This window comes from Hemiscyllium ocellatum, chromosome 9 (genome assembly GCF_020745735.1).
Source record: "Hemiscyllium ocellatum isolate sHemOce1 chromosome 9, sHemOce1.pat.X.cur, whole genome shotgun sequence".
In the NCBI taxonomy this organism is placed as follows: Eukaryota; Metazoa; Chordata; class Chondrichthyes; order Orectolobiformes; family Hemiscylliidae; genus Hemiscyllium; species Hemiscyllium ocellatum.
In genome coordinates, this window is record NC_083409.1 from 36,359,220 (window position 1) to 36,382,827 (window position 23,608).

At 44.8% G+C, this 23,608-nt stretch overlaps 1 protein-coding gene across 2 annotated transcripts in view; it reads left to right on the forward strand.

Annotated features, from left to right (window-relative positions):
* Positions 1-16,842: 16,842 nt before the first annotated feature.
* Positions 16,843-23,608, forward strand: part of tada1 (transcriptional adaptor 1) — a 67,696-nt gene continuing 60,930 nt past the window's right edge. For both annotated transcript variants that reach the window (XM_060829677.1, XM_060829678.1), the window contains exon 1: positions 16,843-17,016. In XM_060829677.1, the coding sequence (XP_060685660.1) occupies positions 16,943-17,016 (74 nt within the window). In that variant the 5' untranslated portion in view covers positions 16,843-16,942. The remainder of the gene's footprint in view (positions 17,017-23,608) is intronic.

Consider the following 23,608-nt stretch of genomic DNA (forward strand, 5'->3'; position numbering starts at 1 on the left):
GAAGTGCAAAGGTTCGTGATGTCTCTGATCGTGATTTTGAGTTCCTTAATGGGGAGTGGGAACAGCCCTAAGTCGTGATCCACATAGGCACCAACGACATAGGAAGAGAGATGGGGATTTAAGGCAGAAATTCAGGAGCTAGGATGGAAGCTTAGAGCTAGGATGAACAGAGTCGTTGTCTCTGGTTTGTTGCCAGTGCCACGTGCTAGTGAGGCAAAGAATAGGGAGAGAGAGGAATTGAACACGTGTCTACAGGGATGGTGCAGGAGGGAGGGTTTTAGATTCTTGGATAATTGGGGCTCTTTCTCGGGTAGGTGGGAACTCTACAAGCAGGATGGTCTTTACCTGAACCAGAGGGGTACCAATATCCTGGGGGGGGAAATTCGCTAAGGCTATTGGAGTGGGTTTAAACTAATCCAGCAGGGGGATGGGAACCAAAACTGTAGTTTGAGTATAGAAAAGGTTGAGAGTAGGGAGATCCGAAATCAAGTTTCAGGGACGCAAGATGGCACCAGCAAGCAAGAAGTTGGTTCGAAGTGTGTCTACTTCAATGCCAGGAACATCTAGAATAAGGTGGTTGAACTTGCAGCATGGGTTGGTCCCTGGGACTTCGATGTTGTGGCCATTTCGGAGACATGGATAGAGCAGGGACAGGAATGGTTGTGCAGGATCCAGGATTTAGATGTTTCAATAAGAACAGAGATGGTAAAAGAGGGGGAGGTGTAGCATTGTTGGTCAAGGACAGTATTACAGTTGCAGAAATGATGTTTGGGGTCGACAACTGAGGTAGTATGGGCTGAGGTGAGAAACAGGAAAGGAGAGGTCATCCTGTTGGCAGTTTTCTATAGGCCTCCAAATAGTTCCAGAGATGTAGAGGAAAGGATAGCAAAGATGATTCTCGATAGGAGCGAGAGAGACAGGGTAGTTGTCATGGGGGACTTCAACTTTCCAAATATTGACTAGGCACACTATAATATGAGTGCTATAGATGGGTCAGTTTTTGTCCAGTGTGTGCAGGAAGGCTTCCTAACAAATATGTAGACAGGCCACTAAGGGGTGAAACCATATTAGATTTGGTACTGGGTAATGAGCCCAGCCAGGTGTTAGACTTGGAAGTAGGTGAGCATTTTGGTGATAGCGATCACAATTCTGTTATGTTTACTTTAGTGATAGAAAGGGATAGGTGTATACCACTGGGCAAGAGTTACAGCTGGGGGAAAGGCAATTACGATGCGATTAGGCAAGATTTAGGAAGTATAGGATGGGGAAGGAAACTGCAGGGATGGGCACATTAGAAATGTGGAGCTTATTCAAGGAAAAGCTCCTGTGTGTCCTAGATAAGTATGTACCTGTCAGGCAGGGAGGAAGTTGTAGAGCGTGGGAGCCATGGTTTACGAAGGAAGTGGAATCTCTGGTCAAGAGGAAGAAGAAGGCTTATGTTAGGATGAGATGTGAAGGCTATGTTAGGGCGCTTGAGGATTACAAGGTAGCCAGGAAAGACCTGAAGAGAGAGCTCAGAAGAGCCAGGAGGAGACATGAGAAGTTGTTGGCGGATAGGATCAGGGTAAACCCTAATGCTTTCCATAGGTATTTAAAGAATAAAAGAATGATGAGAGTAAGATTAGGGCCAATCAAGGATAGTAGTGGGAAGTTGTGTATGGAGTCAGAGGAGATAGTATTCACTCTAGAAAATGACAATGTTGTCAAGGAGAATACTGAGATACAGGCTACTAGACTAGGTGGGATTGAGGTTCACAAGGAAGAGGTATTAGAAATCCTGCAGTGTGTGAAAATAGATAAGTCCGCTGGGCCAGATGGGATTTATCTTAGGATCCTCTGCGAAGCCAGAGAGGAGATTGCCGAGCCTTTGGCATTGATCTTTAAATTGTCAGTGTCTACAGGAATAGTGCCAGAAGACTGGAGGATAGGAAATGTGGTTCCCCTGTTCAAGAAGGGGAGTAGAGACAACCCTGGTAATTATAGACCAGTGAGCCTTACTTCAATTGTTGGTAAAGTGTTGTAAAAGGTTATAAGAGAGACAATTTCTTATCATCTAGAAAAGAATAATTTGATTAGGGATAGTCAGCATGGTTTTGTGAAGGGTAGGTCGTGCCTCATAAACCTTATTGAGTTCTTTGAGAAGGTGACCAAACAGGTAGATGAGAGTAAACCAGATGATGTGGTGTATATGGATTTCAGCAAGGCATTCGATAAGGTTCCCCACAGTAGGCTATTGTACAAAATGCAGAGGAATGTGATTGTGGGAGATATAGTAGTTTGGATCAGTAATTGGCTTGCTGAAAGAAGACAGAGGGTGGTGGTTGATGGGAAATGTTCATCTTTGAATCCAGTTCCTAGTGGTGTACCTCAAGGGTCGGTGTTGGGTCCACTGCTGTTCATCATTTTTATAAATGACCTGGATGAGTGTGTTAGTAAATTTGCAGACGACACTAAGGTTGGTGGAGTTGTGGACAGTGATGAAGGATGTTGTAGGTTACAGAGAGACATAGATAAGCTGCAGAGCTGGGCTGAGAGGTGGCAAATGGAGTTTAATGCAGACAAGTGTGAGGTGATTCACTTTGGTTGGAGTAATTGGAATGCAAAGTACTGGGCTAATGGTAAGATTCTTGGTAGTGTAGATGAGCAGAGAGATCTCGGTGTCCAGGTACACAGATCCTTGAAAGTTGCCACCCAGGTTGACAGGGTTGTTATGAAGGTATACAGTGTTTTAGCTTTTATTAATAGAGGGATCGGGTTCCAGAACCAGGAGGTTATGCTGCAGCTGTACAAACTCTGGTGCGGCCGCACTTGGAGTATTGTGTACAGTTTTGGTCCACTGCATTATAAGAAGGATGTGGAAGCTTTGGAAAGGGTGCAGAGGAGATTTACTAGGATGTTGCCTGGTATGGAGGGAAGGTCTTATGAAGGAAGGCTGAGGGACTTGAGGCTGTTTTCTTTAGAGAGAAGAAGGTTGAGAGGTGACTTAATAGAGACATATAAGATAATTAGAGGGTTAGATAGGGTGGACAGGGAGAGCCTTTTTCCAAGTATGGTGACGAGGGGGCATAGCTTTAAATTGAGGGGTGATAGATATAGGACAGATGTCAGAGGTAGTTTCTTTACTCAGAGAGTAGTAAGGGTATGAAATGCTTTGCCTGCAATGGCAGTAGATTCACCAACTTTAAGTACATTTAAGTCGTCATTGGACAAGCACATAGACATACATGGAATAGTGTAGGTTAGATGGGCTTCGGATTGGTATGACAGGTTGGCGCAACATCGTGGGCTGGAGGGCCTGTACTGCACTGTAATGTTCTATGTAATGTTCTATGTTAACTTGGGAGTTCTAGTCCAGGATTTGCTCAAGGTAAATTTGCAGGTTGAATCAGTAGTTGGGAATGCATATTCAATGTTAGTATTTATTTTGAGGACTAGAATATAAAAGCAGGGATGAACCTCTGAGGCTTTATAAGGCTCTTGTCAAACTACATTTGGAGTAGCGTGTGCAGTTTTGAGCCCCATATCTCAGGAAGGATATACTGGCCCTGGAACATGTTCAGAGGAAGTTCACGAGAATGGTCCTATGAATGTGAAGTTTAACATATGTGGCATGTTTGAGGATTGTGGGTTTATACTCGGAGTTCAGAAGGATGATGGGCAATCCAATTGAAACTTACAGAGTACTGAATGGCTTGGAGAGTGAATGTTGGGGAAATGTTTCCATTTGTAGTACAGACAAGGATCTGAGAGCACAGCCTTGGAGTAAAGGGAAGACCTTTCAGAACAAAAATGAGGAGAAACCTCTTCAGCCAGAGAGTGGTGAATCTATGGAATTCAAGGAAGGCTGTGGAGGCCATGTCATTGAGTGTATTTAAGATTGAGATCAAGAGGTTCTTGATTGTCAAGGGGATCAAGGGTGACGGGAAGAAAGCAGGAAAAAAGGGTTGAGAAACTTATCAGCTATGATTGAATGACAGTGCAGACTCAATGGGCTGAATAGCCTAACTTCTGCTCCGATGTCTTATGGTTTTATTATCCCCTTCTCAGAGTCCATTTACTTTTCCCTTTCCTTTTACTTATCTGGTCCCTGTTGTTGAAACTCTCAGCCACTTACATAAGACCACACAACTCCAGACTGCACTGTTCTGGTGTTACTCTGGCAAACATCCCAACTTCCAACAACCATAAACTTCAGCTGATGAAGGAGCGGTGCTCTGACACTTTGTGACTTCAAATAAACCTGCTGGACTAAAACCTGGTGTTGTGTGACTTCTGACCATAAAAGTGAATCCATCCAAAGATTTTCTAACCAGCACCTTATAGGTTGTTTTGCTATAACACAACAGTTGTGTTCGTCTGCAACCTTGCACGATGGAAAACTGCGAGAGAAAAATTGCACAGCGGAAAATCAACAGTAGAAAATCACTATATCTGTTTAGTAGGAAGTTTGCATTATCCAAACAATGTCCACAACTCATCAATCACTTTATAGTCAATTCACACGGATGAAACACATGATACAGCAGAACAACCTGTACCTTCGCAAGCTCTGAGAAGATTTGTAGCTTAGGTTGAGGTTTTGGACATAGGTTTGCTTGCTGAACTTGAAGGTTCATTTCTAGACGTTTCGTTACCCCACTAGGTAACATCTTCAGTGGGCCTCAGGTGAAGCACTGCTGAAAACTCCTGCTTTCTATTTATATGTTTGGGTTTCTTTGGGTTGGTGATGTCATTTTCTGTGGTGATGTTATTTCCTGTGGTGAAGTCGCTTCCTGTTCCTTTTCTCAGGGAGGTCATAGATGGGGTCTAACTCGATGTGTTTGTTGACAGAGTTCCGGTTGGAATGCCATGCTTCTAGGAATTCCCATGCATGCCTAAGGACACCACTTTGATGGGAAAACACACCCATCCTAGAACAAGCCAAACAAAGACACATCCAAGGATCTGCTTCTAATTTATATTTGGACTCTTCTGTTATTCTGTATTGCCTTACTAATACTTCTCACTTTTTAGTAATTAATAAACTTTCTTTTTTTTTGTTTTTCACAAAAGCCTTATTAAATTCTTTCATAAAGCCCACATTTCAATTTCTCATTCTGCCTTAGAAAACCTACAGTGCGGAAGGAGGCCATTCGGCCCATTGAGCCTCCACCGACACTCCGAAAAGTATCCCATCCAAACCCAGCTGCCTACCCAATCCCCATATTCCTGCATTTCCAAGACCAATTCACCTAACCTGCATATCTTTGATGATGGGAGGAAACTGGAGCACCATGGAGACAATGTGTGAACTCCATACAGTCACCCAATACAGAATCAAACACAGGTCCCTGGTGCTGTAAGGTAGCAGTGCTAACTACTGAGCCATTGTGGTACAACTATATTACAGTAACTGAAATCTGTTTATGTTTGGGAGAAAGTTATCCATAACGGAAGGATCACTTTTTAAATTAGCCTTGTTGCAATTAACTGAGGGAGTGCGTGAATAAAAAAGGGGAGTCAGCACATCCCTTCTCACATAGGAGCTTCCAGTCTGAAACTGTAATGAACTGGGGATGCTTGACCTGATTTGAATCCACAGATGTAACAAAAGAGTTAGAGTGAGGTAAATGATCAATGTGAAATTAATTTTAAAGAGAAAAAAAAACTGCAAAAGGCTTCCCTGAATTTGCATTGCTACAGGATGGAAATGTTTGCATTCAGTCAAGTGTGTTCCAGGCAAAATTAGGAGAAGTTACATTTGAGAATTTAACAGATTTGTTCTCCAAATAGTTAATAGATTTTGCAAGGCACTTAGAGTCATGGAGTTATAGAGATGTGCAACATGGAAACAGTCCCCTCAGTCCAATTCATCCATGCTGACCAAATATCCGAAATGAATCTACTCCCATTTGCCAGCATTTGGCCCATATCCTTCTAAATCCTTCCTATTCATATACCCATCCAGATCTTTTAAATAGTGTCTGGAAATAAAAGTAAATGATCACCATTCCCCTTTCATTTTACAAGTTTTTTTAAAACTTGAAAGTCTCCGCCTGAGGCAATAACTGTTTGCTATAATGAAATTGGCTCTAAAACCCTTCATACCCCAGACGTTTTGGAGTCTGTGTCATTTACTCTCTGAAAAAAAGGAGCCAAGGACAACATAGCTGAAAATGTGTTGCTGGAAAAGCGCAGCAGGTCAGGCAGCATCCAAGGAGCAGGAGAATTGACGTTTAGGGCATGAGCCCTTCTTCAGGAATGAGGAAAGTGTGCCAAGCAGGCTAAGTAACCTTGTTAAAGGAGCAGCTTCGTCACACCTCCCCCCATTAAAAAAATGAACCTTCAACATCCAAAGATGGCTTCATATTAAAACCCCCTAAAAAAATCATTGTTAGTACTTTAAAACACCATACACATTATATTGTGCAAACATACACAGCTATATTCCATTTCAGTCTGTTGTGCTCCTGCCACCTAAAGCTTCCATTTGTCATTCAAGTCTCGACAATGTGTCAACAATCCCATTCTCCCACCCTGTCACATGCGCAATTTTCAAAGTGAATGGCTGCAACAACAAGCTCCATCTAAATAGTCTGGCATTTTTGTCGTTAAATTTCTTCACAAACTTCAATAGATTACGATCAGTGTATACGATTGTCTCAAATATGTTACTGATAAAATAAATACTGAAATGTTGTGATGCTAAAGCTCAAAGTCTACTTCTCAACAGTCAAATATTTCTGCTGATGAGTGTTCAGCTTCCTGGAGAAATACCTGATAGGTCTTTCTATCTTCTCGTTGTCTTCTTGCAAGAGCACAGAACTGATACTCAAATCACTTGCACCGATAGCCACCTTGAAAGGCTTGGCATAATTAGGTGTGGCTAACATAGGGGCAGTGGCTAACACAGCTTTCAGGCTGTCAAATACCTTCTGACAGTCCACTGTCCACAGAAACCTCTTGCCTTTCTTTAGCAATTCTGTGAGTGGTGCAGCCACACTGCTAAAATTTGGTACAAATTTTTAACAAAATCCATTCAATCCCAGGAACCGTAGTACTGCTCTTTTTGTCGAGGTATGGGAAACTCCCCAATTACCTTTGTTTTTGCATCCCATGGGGGCCATTTGTCCATGTCTAATAACATGGTCTAGGTAGATGACATGGGCTTTGGCAAATTCACTTTTTAGCCAGGTTTATCACCAAGCCTGCCTTCCAAAGTCAAACAAACAAGTCTGATAAATGTTGTAAATGTTCCTTCCATGTGTGACTAAAAATCACCAGGTATTGTGATATATGACACAGTTGGGTAGTGCGGCAATGACCTTATTGGTTAGTCTCTGAGGTGTGGCTGATACATTTTTCATACCAAATGGCATGACTCTAAACTGATGCAGTCCATTCGGTGTTACAAAAGCCGAAATTGCCTTCGCTCTTTCTGACAAAGTATCCTCTGAGGAAGTTCAGCTTAGAAATATAAGGTGCTTGTCCCACCTTCTCAGTCTTGCAAATACAGGCTCGGATATGCATCAGTCTTTGTAACTGCATTGACTTTGCAATAGTCCACACATAACCGTTGGGTACCATCTGGTTTTGATACCAAGCCTGTGGGTGAGCTCCACTCACTGTAACTCACTTTGATTATGTCTTGGAGCATGTGTTCAATGTCCTTTTGAACCTGTGCCAACTTTAGAGGGTTATGCTTATAAAGATGTTGCTTAATTAGAACAGCTTCTCCTCTATCTACATTATGCATAATTAGGTTAGTACATCCTAGCTTATTTTGACATATCTCCCCATATGAAAGTAATAACTCTTTCAAGCCATTTTGATTTTCCTCTGGAAGGTTACTCAATAATTTATCTCAATTTTTGACAACTTGTGCATTGTCCAATTTAAAATTGGCCAAAAACGGATACCCACGCAACTTTATCACCAGATGCCTAAGAGATAGACCGAGGAACGAGGACATGCCACAACCAAAAGGACTAGCCACTCTACCATACGTCAGGAGCGTCTCAGAACTGACAGCCAGACTACTGCGACCCTTAGGACTCATAACAGCACACAAACCAACATCCACGCTCAGACAACAACTCACTAGAACAAAGGACCCAATACCCAGCATGAGCCAAACTAACGTAGTTTACAAAATACCATGCAAGGACTGCACAAAACACTATATAGGACAAACAGGAAGACAGCTAACAATCCGCATCCATGAACAACAGCTAGCCACAAAACGACACGACCAGCTATCTCTAGTAGCCATACACTCAGACAACCAGCAACATGACTTTGACTGGGAAAACACCACTATCATAGGACAAGCCAGACAGAGAACAGCCAGAGAATTCCTAGAAGCATGGCATTCATCCCCAAACTCCATCAACAGACACATCGACCTGGACCCCAGATACAAATCACTGCAGCTGAAACTGACACCCGGAAGCGGCAAGAACAAGCTAATATAAATACCGGAAGAAACATCAAAGCAGCGCTTCACACGAGGCTCCAACAGCACTGATGATGTTCCCTAGCCAGGGAACGAAACGTTTGCAGCAAAAACTTCCAGCTCGGCGAGCAGAACCACAACAATTGTCCAATTTAATTTGAGGAACGTCCAACTCAGAATCCTCTGATATTGGTTCTTCCCTCTGTGTTGTGATTAATAACACGTTCTCCTTTTACTTTCCTTCCCTGTCAAAATACTTTCTGAGCATATTCACATGTCACACTCTATGAGACTTTTTTTTCTGTCTGGAGTCCTTACCAAGTTGTCCACCTCACTCAACTTGATAAGGTCCACTAAACCTTGCTTTTAAAGGTTCGTGTACCTCTGGAAGTAACAGTAACACCTTATCTCCAATAGAAAAATTGTGAGATTTTGATTTCTTGTCTGCTTCCTGTTTCATTGTACACTGTGATATTTTTTGATGCTGTCTAGCTAACTCCCCAGTCCTTTTTATTTGTTCCCTAAATTTGACACACAATCCCAATATGTGGTTTGTGAATTCTGACTTAACAATTTCTCCTGAATCAATTTTAACGGTCCTCTCACTTCATGCCCCAAAACTAATTCAAATGGACTGAATTTGGTCGATTCATTTGGTGTATGTCTGAATGCAAAAAGTACAAACAGAATTCCCTCATTCCAATCATCTGGACAGTCTTGACTATAAGCCCTCAACATGGTCTTTAATGTCTGATGTCACCTTTATAGCACTCCCTGCAATTCTGGATGGTACGCAGTAGATTTAAATTGTTTGATTCCTAAGCTGTCCACAACTTCCTTGAATAATTTTGATGTGAAGTTTGACCCTTGATCTGATTGTATCTCTGTCGATAATCCGTATTCAATGAAAAAGTTGAGTAATTCCTCTACAATCCTTTTAGCTGTCATATTCCATAATGGAATGGCCTCTGGAAATCTTGTCGACAAATTCATTACTGTGAACAAATACTGATTCCCATTTTTTGTTTGAAGTAGGGGACCGACACAATCAATTAAGGCTCTTGTAAAAGGTTCCTCAAATGCAGGAATAGATATTAAAGGTGTGGGTTTTATTACTGCCTGTGGTTTTCTGATTAGCTGATACGTATGATAAGTCTGGCAAAATTCAACCACATCCTTGTGCAATCCAGGCCAATAAAAATGTATTTGTATTTTAGCTTGTGTTTTCCTCACTCCTAAATGATCAAGCAGTGGCTCATGCGTCACTCGCAACACCTCAATTTTATAACCCACTGACAATATGATTTGATGAACTTTTGGCCATTTCTCATTGGCCTGAATATGTGATGGTCTCTATTTCTTCATTAAGATATACTTTTTAAGATAATAACATTCAGGGATACATTCGGATTTTTTCCTGCATATGCCTTTTGATACAATTGCTTTAAATTCTCATCTTTCTGCTGTAACTCAGTTAATTTATCTGAGCTAAAGATGTCTGCATTGTCATATATCTGCTCCCAGTTTGCTCCAACCATCTGATCAAACAGGCTTTCTGTTAATTCCACTTCAACTTTCTTATTTGTACTCTTAGGTCACTCCTGTTTCAGCTGGTGACTTTGTGACCTCATTACCACACAGTCAGGAAACATCCCGGATGTGTGTCCTGCGATAGTTCAGTTGCCTGAGTTTCTACTGGCTTTTCAACCACAGTAGGCAGCACTCCTACCAGTGAATCAGCTATATCATTAGCAAGGACAAATTGTGTTCCTGGATCTGAGAGTTTTCCAGCACCCCTACCAGTACTTCTCCACTCTTCTTCACTGGACACTCTAACCTCACTCTGCATAATTGAGCACTTTTTGTCTCACTGAGAATGCCCTTTACTAGTAACTTTTCTGGCAATAGTCCTTCAGAAGTTTATATCTTTCAGATTCACAGATTAAAAGGATCCTATGTCTCTTAATATTGTAACCTCTTTACCTGCTGCTCCTGGCCAATGCAATAAGTTTTACCTTTGTAGGTATATGGTTAAAACAGATCTGGCACCTCCTCCTTAACCAATCTCCAACCAGGTTGTACATTCTGCTGCAGCTTTCTAGCCCGCACTATGCCACTCCAACTGGCTTATCCTGTTTTCCTACATCTTGCTTCCCAGCGCTTTTCCTAACCCATCAACATTGTGATTTCATGTGGCTTACTTTATTGCTGTGTAAGCTTTTTAACTTCTCTGTCCCCATAAACGGTTTCTTTCTTACCCTGTGGTAAGATCCTTATTATCTTCATCGAGATCGACCTTTCCCTTTCCACGTGAGGATTTCTCTTTTCCCCAATTTCTATCCCTCTCAGGTTGAAATTGGTTCTGGAAGCCAAACTTTGATTTATGGACCAGCTCATAATCATCCACCATTTCAGCTACTAACCTTGTTGTTTTAACTCTCTGCTCTTCCACATAGTTCTCACTACTTCAGAAAGTAAATTTTTGAACTCCTGTCTAAGTGCCAATTTCTAAAGTTCGAATTCTCTCCCTTTCTTCCTTTTTCTCTCTCTCCTTTTCTCTCTCTTCTCCTCTGCTTTCCACTTCACTCTCTTCTTTTTCTCTCTTTCCTTTTCTCTCTCTTCTGCTTTTAATTGCAGTTCCTTGTCTTTTGCCTCTAACTCAAGCTGCTTCATTTTCAATTGAATTTTAGCCATCTCTAAAGATTCTGAGGTGTTTCCAGCAAATTTAAATACTGAGGTATTACTGTAATTATCTCTCATTTCCTCATGGGAGGAGGCAGCTCCAACTTCAGCTTATCAACTCACAGTTTGGCCTTAATCACCTTTTGTAAACCCCCCCAAGGACACTTCTTCCACCTCCAGAAAACTCTTAGTGACTGAAAGAGCCATTGCTATCCCGAGCACTGTTTAGACCAACCGAATTCAACACCCGGAACAAACTAACACATACTACTCGCTGCCTTTGAGTCCAACAACTCGAATCCCAGTTTGGAACTACAGAACAAATCCCGGACAAGCCCCCAGACCAGGCCAGACCCCCTCAAAACAATTCAAGAATGTAGCCCAGACCATAACTTTGCTAGTTGTTTTAAGCATGTGGAGAGTGGATATTCCAGAGAGAATCAGCTGGTCAAATAACAAAACAGAATTTACTTACAGGACTACTGAATGAAACACATACAACAGAAAACAGAATACTGAATAACTTAACCTCTCTGAAAACCCAATAGACCATCCCAACTTAATGATGCTGTTCCAAATACTTGCAACAATCCCCATAAACACCCCCTGGCACAAAAGATAAAATCAAACACAGGTTCTTACAGGATAGAGGCAGAGAGAATGTGCCAGCCTGGACCTGCCTCTGCGTCCAACAGCCTTCCTTTCACACTACTGCTTTAAAAAAAAACCAGAGTAAAGCTGAGTAGGGAGAACTGGCCACTCCCCTTTCCTTGTGCAAGTGTTTCTTTTAAAACTTGAAAGCCTCTGCCTGAGGCAGTATCTGTTAGCTATAATCAAATTGGCCCTAAAACCCTTTAACCCCAGACTTTTCGGAGTCTGTGTCGTTTACGACCTCTCTGGAAAAAGAAAGACAAGGACTGCATGGCCTTGTTAAAGGAGCAGCTTTGTCACAACAGACTCATCCATGCTGACCAAACATCCCAATCTGACCAAGTCCCACTTGCCAGCACTTGCTCCATATCCCTGTAAATCCTTTTGAATTCACATACCCATTCAGATCCTTTACAATTGTTGTAATTGTGCCTGCCTCCAGCGTTCCTCTGACAGCTCACTCCATACATCCACCGCCCACCATTTGATAAAGTTACCTCTCAGGCCCCTTTGTAAAGCCTTCCTCTCTCACCTTAAATCTATGACCTCCAGATTTGGACACCCCCACTCTCAGACAAAGATGTTAAGTTTAGAATTTCCCCTGAAAGCCAGCAAATGCAAAATGTTAAAAGGAGTGGCCAGCAGTTTACAGATAGAAACTGAGGCCAATAGAATGGAAGGACATTGTAAACAGACTATCCTCTGAACAGATTATCTGAATCTCTTTTGGAAGTCTAGAAGAACCCAAGGAGATAATAAATAGACTTCCATGGTAGCAGCGCAACAAGCTGACCCACTGTTAAAAACACCAGCTCCAACTGCTCACCCTGACAGAAGTGGTCTCTGAATGCTGCTACAAGAAAGTGCTGATGCAGAAATGGAGACCCCCTCACTGACCTGGAAGTAAGGAGTGAGCAGTGATTCCCTTAGATTCACCGTTACTGCTGAGCTATGGTGAGGAAATATTGTGGCCAGCTGAATAGATTCAAAATCCAAGTCTGCATTAGCCAGCATTTGACAGAACTGACCCAACTTTACAGCCAGTATGTTTTGCCCAGAGATCTGGTCAGGCCAAGGTTCCACATTCGTATACAAAATATTCTAGGACGTAATGGATGACCTGGCTGTGACTCCAACTCACCCACAGACATGTGGAGTGCTGGAATGGCACCACCAGACCCTGATAACAATGGTCAGGACATATTGCCATGAATATCCACATGATTGGGAATAAAGGACTCGACGGTCTTCTGTTTGTCACATTACACCCAATCAGTGAGTCCACTGGGTTTACGTCTGAATAATTTATGAGCATCAAGCTCTTGAGCATCCAGTTTAAGAGCCCCTGAAACTAATCAAGGAGAGGACTTTGGAATAGAATGAGGGTGCTCTTGTGGTGCAGTGGTAGTGTCCCTACCTCTGGAAGAGGTGGCTTAGGTTCAAGACCCATTCTCTCCAGAGGTGTGACAACCATTTCAGGTTGATTCAAGAATATCCAAAACAGAATGAGCAGGGCTCTTGCAGCAGAGTGGTAATGTCCTTATCTCTATGCCAGGAGGCCCAGGCTCAAATCCAGTCTGCTCCAGAGGTGTGCAATGCCGTGTCTGAGTAGGGTTGATTAAAAAAATACCTGGAACAGGGGGAAGTCTCCACGGTGGGCCGCAAAGGAGATTCAGAGACTGACACCCTCTGGCTTGTGAAATGGTCGGAAAACATTTGAAAATCTCCCAAACATTCTGAAACAAAAGGATGAAGGACTCCTGCTACTCGGATGCTGCCTGACTTGCTGTGCTTTTCCAGCACCACATTCTTGATTCTGAAACAAAAGGCAGCCAACATGCCAGGGTCTGAACCTTTCAGCCAAGAGTCTACATGTTCAGGCTCTCCTAATAGCAAGTGAACCCTTAAAGGCCCAGTTCAGAGGCTGGTACAGAGGAGCGAAAAAACCTGGGGACGTGAATATCTGATTGAGGCATTAGATCAGGGAGAAAAGTTAATGTGTGACCAGAGCAGACACACACTTAATAGCCTTAGCTGGCAGACTGCAAAGATAGGGTAGATAAAGCAGCCTGTATCACCAAGATACAGTCAGTTTTTTTATAATGCGATGATTATGTTATAGAAAACTCGTGTTTTAGAAACAGTGCTTGAAGTGTTGGCGCTGTAATCGTGTTACAGCCAGCACGTTTTAAAAGTTTGAGCTGAAGAAACCACGTCCCCGATTTGTCAATCATGTTACAGCAAATTCACGTTTATGAAACGCGTGTTATAACAGAACGTCCTGTAGATTTACTCTCGGGGTACTGACAGGTTCCGTTGTCTCCATTTGCAAAGGAAATCCTCACCTTTGCATCTCTTGATGGTTCGTACCAGAGTCAAATCATTCGATTCGGACTCTGAAATACCCCAGGTACCTTTCAAAGGCTGGTGAACTAGATAGTGTCAGCCTTACCTAGCTGTTTGGTGGGCCTGGACAACCTCCTAGTGTACAGCAACACCTGGGAATCAGAATTAAAATCTCTTTTGGAAAATACAGTCAGTTGAGCAAAAGGTCTATCTTCCAAAGACTGAACCATGAAGGCCAAAGAGGCCTATCCAAGGTATATAACATATTTAGGGCATGCATTGTCTGGATTGCAAATTTAGGAACAGTAGTACAGTCCCCAATCCTACATCAAAGCAGGAAACCACCATGTTCAAGGGAGTGTGTGGGTTCTACTGGTAGTTCATCTAAAACTTCAGCTGTTGACAGATTTTTCCCTCCTGCTTCCTTTCATCTTTTCCTTGAACTTTGCCCCGTCCTCCTCCTCAGCCTGCCACAGTGGAATATTACCAGCCCTTCACATAACCTTTCTGGCCTGCACTCAAGTAGCATCCAGCCCGCCACCATTCATCCTCAGAAACCAACAGAGCACCCAGCAAACCTGGGAGAAACAGTCCAGCACACACACCAAACACGTAGCTGAGGTGAATGGTCAGACATTACCTTATTGAATGGCAATTCAGGTTTGAATGAGCCACATGTCTTTCAAAGCAGTGAGTCAACATAGATCCTATCTGGTCATTCGGATGAACTTTTAAGTGCTGATGCCCTGCCGATATTCAAATAAGGGCAGGACACCCTCCCGAATGTCCTGGCCAATATTTGTCTAACGACTAAAATTAAAAGTCTGCTCATCTAGCTCATTGAGGTGCTATGGGATTGACTTGTTCCTCAGCAATGACATGGAGGGATCAAAGATAATACCTGGAGGGTGGAAGGATTCATAAGGCCATAAGACATAGGAAAAATCAGGCCTTCCAGCCCAACCCCATTGTCCCAGTAACCCTAGATCCCCTTGATATATTCTAATTAGGGCAATAAGCACACCTCAACTAGGACTTTTATGGTTGGGAAGGAGTTCCAAGAGATCTTAATGACAGGGGAGGCATCACATAAATGGATATACTTTCTTTGTAAATGCATACAGATGGCTGGATACTTTCATGATGGTCAATAATATACTCTAGATCCCCTATGTTGTACAGAAAGAATTACTCCAGTTACTGGTATCCATCCAGTTCCACGAATGTTTGAGGAACGTCTGAGAACTCTGGGACTAGATGGAGTTTAGAAGGATGCGCAGGGATCTAATTGAAACTTGCAAAATCCTGAATGGCCTGGACAGAGTGGCTGTTGGGAAGATGTTCCCACTGGTAGGAGGGACTAGGAGCTGAGGGCACAGCCTGAGAGTAAAGGGAGGACCCTTCAGAATGGAGATAAGGAGAAACTTTTTCAACCGGGAGAGTGGTGTATCTATGGAATTCATTGCCACTGAAGGATGTGGAGGCCAGGTCAATGTGTATGTTTAAGACTGAAATAGGTAGGTTCTTGATTATCAAAGAAATCTAGAGTTACGGGGAGAAAACAGAACAATGGGGCTGGGCTGAAAGGCCTAATTTTTCCTACGTCTTATGGTCTTATGAATCCTTCCACCTTCCAGGCACCAGGGCTGAGCTGGTCCTCCAGGACGGCAGGGGACGAGGCTGAGCTGGTCCTCCAGGACGGCAGGGGACGAGGCTGAGCTGGTCCTCCAGGACGGCAGGGGACGAGGCTGAGCTGGTCCTCCAGGACGGCAGGGGACGAGGCTGAGCTGGTCCTCCAGGACGGCAGGGGACGAGGCTGAGCTGGTCCTCCAGGACGGCAGGGGGCGAGGCTGAGTTGGTCCCCCAGGACGGCAGGGGGCGAGGCTGAGCTGGTCCTCCAGGACGGCAGGGGACGAGGCTGAGCTGGTCCTCCAGGACGGCAGGGGACGAGGCTGAGCTGGTCCTCCAGGACGGCAGAGGGCGAGGCTGAGCTGGTTCTCCAGGACGGCAGGGGGCGAGGCTGAGCTGGTCCTCCAGGACGGCAGGGGGCGAGGCTGAGCTGGTCCTCCAGGACGGCAGGGGGCGAGGCTGAGCTGGTCCTCCAGGACGGCAGGGGGCGAGGCTGAGCTGGTCCTCCAGGACGGCAGAGGGCGAGGCTGAGCTGGTCCTCCAGGACGGTTGGGGACGAGGCTGAGCTGGTCCCCCAGGACGGCAGGGGGCGAGGCTGAACTGGGTCCTTCAGACCGGTACGGCGCGGAGCCGAGTTGAGTTCTCCAGGCCGGTAGGGGGCGGGGAGAGGCGGAGCTGGGTCCTCCAGGCCAGTAGAGGGCGGGGAGAGACGGAGCTGGGTCCTCCAGGCCGGTAGGAGGCGGGGAGAGGCGGAGCTGGGTCCTCCAGGCCAGTAGAGGGCGGGAAGAGGCGGAGCTGGGTCCTCCAGGCCGGTAGGAGGCGGGGAGAGGCGGAGCTGGGTCCTCCAGGCCGGTAGGGGGCGGGGAGAGGCGGAGCTGGGTCCTCCAGGCCGGTAGGGGGCGGGGAGAGGCGGAGCTGGGTCCTCCAGGCCGGTAGGGGGCGGGGAGAGGCGGAGCTGGGTCCTCCAGGCCGGTAGGGGGCGGGGAGAGGCGGAGCTGGGTCCTCCAGGCCGGTAGGGGGCGGGGAGAGGCGGAGCTGGGTCCTCCAGGCCGGTAGGGGGCGGGGAGAGGCGGAGCTGGGTCCTCCAGGCCGGTAGGGGGCGGTGCGGGGACGTCGTTGACGGTGAGGGTCCGCCCGAGCGATGTTGGGGGTCTGAAGGGGTTGCCGGGGCGGAGGAGAATCCCGGGCCTCTTTGCGGGCATGGCGACTCACGTCAGTGAACTGGAGGCGGCGAAGAAGACGTTGACGGAGGCGTTGGGCGAGAATGTGAAACAGTGAGTGCGGCCTCGGGGGCAGAGTGGCTCAGCCTGGGCCTGGGCCTGGGCCTGGGCCTGGGCCTGGGCCTGGGCCTGGGCCAGGGCCAGGGCCATGGCCATCCTCCTGCTCCCTGCAGCAGCAGCAGAGACAGTGAAGGGCGGGGAGCAGCGGCTGCTTTCCTACATTGACATCCATTCTGTGTCCATTAATCTCTTTGGGTGTGAGGGTTGACAGAGGGGGGGGGGTTTGTTGTAGTCAATGCGAATGTGCCCAAATAAAAACATTTTCATCCCTTTTGTTGTGGGGGTGGGGGTGGGGGTACACTGACCCACGTTACTGGTCGTTTGGCCCTATCCTTAGTTCTGAAATAGTCAAGAAGCGTATTTTATTAACTTCTGTGAATACCGCTTTCAAAAAAAGTTTTCATTTTCAATACTCACTAAAGCTCAAGATTTTGTTTCACAGAAAAGTTGCAATCCAGCTAATTGATTTTTCTGGCATCTCTCTCTCTCACTCACTTAGTCTGTTTAAATATAAAGTTGTTAACATTGAGGCTCAAAGCTTTGGTGTGATATTAAAAACATTCGACTTCCATTCTGGGAAAGAGTTGTCACTGTATTTTTTAAGCCAAATGCCTTGATGTGGGGCTATCTGCAAACAGGATTGTTCTTGCTCCTGATGGCCGGACAGCGTTGAGTTAAAATAGCTGTAGGAACAGTTAAGATTAAATGACTGGAATGAGAGAATGGGTGGCCCAATGGTTAGTACTGCTGCCTCACAGCTCCAGACACCCGGGTTCAATTCCCGCCTCAGGCGACTGTCTGTGTGGAGTTTGCACGTTCTCACCGTGTCTGCGTGGGTTTCCTCTGGGTGCTTTGCTTTCCTCCCAGGGTCCAATGATGTGCAGGTTAGGTGAATTGGCCATGCTAAATTGCCTATAGTTTAGGGTGTAGGTTTGCTCACTGAGGTTTTTGAAGGTGGCATCATCTGAACAGATGTGACGTAGGTGAAGGAACTTGGAGAATGGGATGGAGTACTTGCAGGATGTGGGGTGGAATGAGTTGTAGTGAAGGTAGCTATAGGTGTCAGCGGCTTTGTACCGAATGACAGTGGACAGTTTATTTCCAGAAATAGAGACAGAATAATCAAGGAATGGAAGAGAAATGTCAGAATTGGATGATATGGAAGCTATAGAGGGGTGGAAATTGAAGGACAAATGAATGAAGTTTTCAAGGTGGGAGCATGAAGCATCACCGAGCAGTCGTCGATATACCGAGAAAGAGTTGTAGATGGGGGCCAGTGTTAGACTGGAACAAGGTTTGTTCTACATAACCCATGTGAGTGCCCATAGTCACTCCTTTGACTTGGCAGAAGTGAGATGAATTTAAGGAGAAATTTGTTCAGTAAGAGAACAGGTTCAGCCAGACAGTGGAGAGTGGTGGGGGATGGGATTGCTCAGGCCTCCAGGTGTGGAAGAAGCCGAGAGCTCTCATTCCATCCTAGTAGGGAATGGAGGGATAGCGGGATTGGATATCCATCATGACCAGGAAGCAGTTAGTGTTGTCCCCTCTACATTTTAATTCTGCTCTGACGAAGAGTCATCTAGAGTTGAAATAGATGTTTTGGTGTAGTTTGCATTACTTAAGAGTCACCTTCCCCAAGTAGATATTTTCTAATCAACCTGTTAAGAGATGTTATTGCATACCCTTGGAGAAGGTGGGATTTACTCAGGCTTCCTAATTCAGAGATAGGGACACTACCAATGCACCACAAGATCTCTCTTGAACTAAAAACAAAAATTGCTAGAGAAACTCGGCAAGTCTGACAGCATCTGTGGAGAGAAAACAGTCAGTGTTTCAGTTCCAGGGCGCATTCGTCAACTAACTCTGATAAAGGGTCGTTGAACTGAAACATTGACTCTGCTTGCTCTCCACAGATGCTGCCAAACTTGCTGAGTTTCTCCAGAAATGTCTGTTTTTGTTTCAGATTTCTAGCATCTGTAGTTCTTGGTTTTATTTTAGAGCTCTCCTGAAGGTTGAACCTGAGCCCAGGCCGCCTAGGTCAGAGGTAGGGACATTGCCTCCAAGCTGCAAGACCCTCTGTATGTATTGACTGCAGTGTTCTCCAGCTAAAGACATGTGAAAGCTTTACCCACCGCTAATCTCTCTCCAACGCCTATATCTTTGTCAGTGATTTTGTCGCTGGACCTGCTGCAGCCTGAAGAGATGGAAAGCTGAAAATGCAAACAATCTGGGCACAGCTGTTCTTCTGATACCCACTCTGGTGCAACAAACCTGCATCCCTGTCTCAACCCGTCTGCTACTCAGACTTTGAGCTGTGTCTTTGTCTCATCTGTTATTTCACTGGTCCGTTCAGTACTCGCCACAAACATCTGCTTATCCAAACTTGGCTGATTAGTTTCTGGCCTTCACACAGTTTCATTCATTTCTGCCCCTACCCTTGCACATCTTTATTCCTTCCGATCTGTCACATTTAAATTCTCATTCCTTTGGCCTCACTATCCCTGAACACTGTATTTAACAAAAAATCCCTCGCTCTAGTCAATGTTCTATTTCTGTGGCCACCTTTACACCCTTACTTCCTTTGTTGTCCCCAGTTCTTCCTTCGGTTGTTTAAGCTGCTCAGACTTAACTTCTTTTTGCCTTTCTTTGTTCCTGTTCTCATTGAGGATCCTTCTTAGAATCTCTTCCATAAAATATTTAGTCAGCTTTCCTTGTATGATCTTGTTTGATTTGACATTCATTTTCTTTTTGATTGTTTCTGAGAAGCATCTGGTGATATTTTTCTGGAGACCACTCAGGCTTCAAGTCAGTTCCTGGCTCTTGGCAAGAGTAAATGAGCTCATTCCACTCGTGGTCTTTTCTCTGTAGCCCCTCCAGGTATTTATTCAATTCCCCTTTGAAAGCCACAATTAAATCCACCTCATTGGTCTTTTGATCGTTGGATTTCAGAATGTCACCACCCCTGAGTGATAAATAGTTTTCTACCCTGCTTCTCTCTGTCCTTTGCATTCCACCCTGTCCTTGTGACTTGTATGTTTTGGCCTTTTCTAATATTTCAACTTTGTCAGGTTTTAGCCATCCAGTCTCTTGGCAATAGCGTCTTAGAGTCATAGAGATGTACAGCATGGAAACAGACCCTTTGGTCCAACCCATCCATGCCAACCAGATATCCCAACCCAATCTAGTCCCACCTGCCAGCACCCGGCCCATATCCCTGCAAACCCTTCCTATTCATATACCCATCCAAATGCCTGTTAAATATTGCAATTGTACCAGCCTCCTCCACATCCTCTGGCAGCTCATTCCATACACATACCACCCTCTGCGTGTAAAAGTTGCCCTGTAGGTCTCTTTTATATCCTTCCCCTCTCCCCCTAAACCTATGCCCTCTAGTTTTGGACTCCCCGACCCCAGGGAAAAGACTTTGCCTTATCCATGCCCCTCATAATTTTGTAAACCTCTATAAGGTCACCCCTCAGCCTCTGACGCTCCAGGGAAAAAAGCCCCAGCCTGTTCAGCCTCTCCCTATAACTCAAACCCTTCAACCCTGGCAACATTCTTGTAAATCTTTTCTGAACCCTTTCAAGTTTCACAACATCTTTCGGATAGGAAGGAGACCAGAATTGCACGCAATATTCCAATAGTGGCCTAACCAATGTCCTGTACAGCTGCAACATGACCTCCCAACTCCTGTACTCAACACTCTGACCAATAAAGGAATGCATACCAAATGTGCCTTCACTATCCTATCTACCTGTGACTCCGTTTTCAAGGAGTTATGAACCTGCACTCCAAAGTCTCTCTGTTCCACAACATTCCCTAGGACCTTACCATTAAGTGGATAAGTCCTGCTAAGATATGCTTTCCCAAAATGCAGCACCTCACATTTATCTGAATTAAACTCCATCTGCCCCTTCTCAGCCCATTGGCCCATCTGGTCAAGATCCTGTTGTAATCTGAGATAACCCTCTTCGCTGTCCACCTCCAATTTTGGTGTCATCTAAAAACTTACTAACTGTACCTCTTATGCTCACATCCAAATCATTTATGTAAATGACAAAAAGTAGAGGGCCCAGCACCGATCCTTGTGGTACTCCACTGGTCATAGACCTCCAGTCCGAAAAACAACCCTCCATCACCACCCTCTGTCTTCTACCTTTGAGCCAGTTCTATATCCAAATGGCTAGTTCTCCCTGTATTCCGTGAGATCTAACCTTGCTAACCAGTCTCGCATGAGGAACCTTGTCGAACACCTTACTGAAGTCCATATGGATCGCATCTACCACTCTGCCCTCATCAATCCTTTTTGTTACTTCCTCACAAATCTCAGTCAATTTTATGAGACATGATTTCCCTCACAAAAAGCCATGTTGACTATCCCTAATCAGTCCTTGCCTTTCCAAATATATGTCCGTCCTGTCCCTCAGGATTCCCTCCAACAACTTGCCCACCACCGACGTCAGGCTCACCAGTCTATAGTTAGCCAACCTCAGTCTTCTGGCACTTCACCTGTGACTATTGATGAGACAAATATCTCAGCAAGAGGTCCAGCAATCACTTCTCTCATTTCCCACAGAGTTCTCGAGTACACCTGATAAGATCCTGGGGATTTATCCACTTTTATGCGTTTCAAGACATCCAGCACTTCCTCCTCTGTAATATAGACATTTTGTAAGATGTCACCATCTATTTCCCTACAGTCTATATCTTCCATATCCTTTTCCACAGTAAATACTGATGCAAAATACTCTTTTAGTATCTTGCCCATTTACTGCGGCTCCACACAAAGGTCGCCTTGCTGATTTTTGAGGGGCCTTATTCCATTCCTAGTTACCCTTTTGCCCTTGATGTATTTGTAAAAACCCTTTGGATTCTCCTTAATTCTATTTGCCAAAGCTATCTCATGTCCCCTTTTTGCCCTCCTGATTTCCCTCTTAAGTATACTCCTACTTCCTTTATACTATTCTCAGGGCTCACTCGATCTATCCTGTCTATACCTGACATATGCTTCCTTCTTTTTCTTAACCATACCCTCAATTTCTTTAGTCATCCACATTCCCTACACCTACCAGCCTTCCCTTTTCACTCTAACAGGAATATACTTTCTCTGGATTCTCGTTATCTCATTTCTGAAGGCTTCCCAATTTCCAGCTGTCCCTTTACTTACGAACACCTGCCCCCAATTAGCTTTCGAAAGTTCTTGCCTAATACTGTCAAAATTGTCCTTTCTCTAATTTAGAGCTTCAACTTTTAGATCTGGTCTACCCTTTTCCATCATTATTTTAAATCTAATAGACTTATGGTCACTGGCCCCAAAGTGCTCCCTCACTGACACCTCAGTCACCTGCCCTACCTTATTTCCCAAGAGTAGGTCAAGTTTTGCACCTTCTCTAGTAGGTACATCCACATACTGAATCAGAAAATTTTCTTGTACACACTTAAGAAATTCCTCTCCATCTAAACCCTTAACACTATGGCAGTCCCAGTCTATGTTTGGAAAGTTAAAATCCCCTACTATGACCACACTATTTTCCTTACAGATAGCTGAGACCTCCTTGCAAGTTTGTTTCTCAATTTCCCTCTGACTATTGGGGGGTCTATAGTACAATCCCAATAAGGTGATCATGTCTTTCTTATTTCTCAGTTCTACCCAAATAACTTCCCTGTATGTATTTCCAGTAATATCCTCCCTCAGCACAGCTGTAATGCTATCCCTTATCAAAAATGCCACTCCCCCATCTCTCTTGCCTCCCTTTCTATCCTTCCTGTAGCATTTGTGTCCTGGAACATTAAGCTGCCAGTCCTGCCCATCCCTGAGCCATGTTTCTGTAATTGCTATGATATCCCAGTCCCATGTTCCTAACATGCTCTGAGTTCATCTGCCCTCCCTGTTAGGCCCCTTGCATTGAAATAAATGCAGTTTAATTTATTAGTCCTGCCTTCTCCCTGCCTGCCCTGACTGTTTGACTCGCTTCTGTTCTCAACTGTACCAGTCTCAGATTGATCTTTTTTGTCACTATCTCCCTGGGTCCCACCAACCCCCCCACACCTTACTAGTTTAAATCCTCCTGAGCAGCTCTAGTAAATCTCCGTGCCAGTATATTAGTCCCTTTCAAATTTAGGTGCAATCCGTCTTCCTTGTACAGGTCACTTCTACCCCAAAAGAGATTCTAATGGTCCAAAAATGTGAATCCTTCCCCCATACACCATCTCCTCATCTGCTCTATCCTCCTCTTCCTGCCCTCACTAGATCATAGCACCAGGAGTAATCCAGATATTACTACTCACGAGGTCCTTCTTTTAAAATTCTTGCCCCTCAGAATCTCAACCTTTTCCCTTTCTATGTCATTGATTCCAAATTGGGCAATGACCTCTTGCTGGCCCCTCTCCCCGGTGAGAACATTCTGCACCCTGTCTGAGACATCCTTGATCCTGGCACCAGGGAAGCAGCACATCATTCTGATTTTTCGCTGCTGGCTACAGAAACGTCTGTCTGTTCCTCAAACTAGAGAATCCCCTAACACAATCGATCGCTTGGAACCTGACATACCCCTCGTTGCATTAGAGCCACTCTCCATACCAGAAA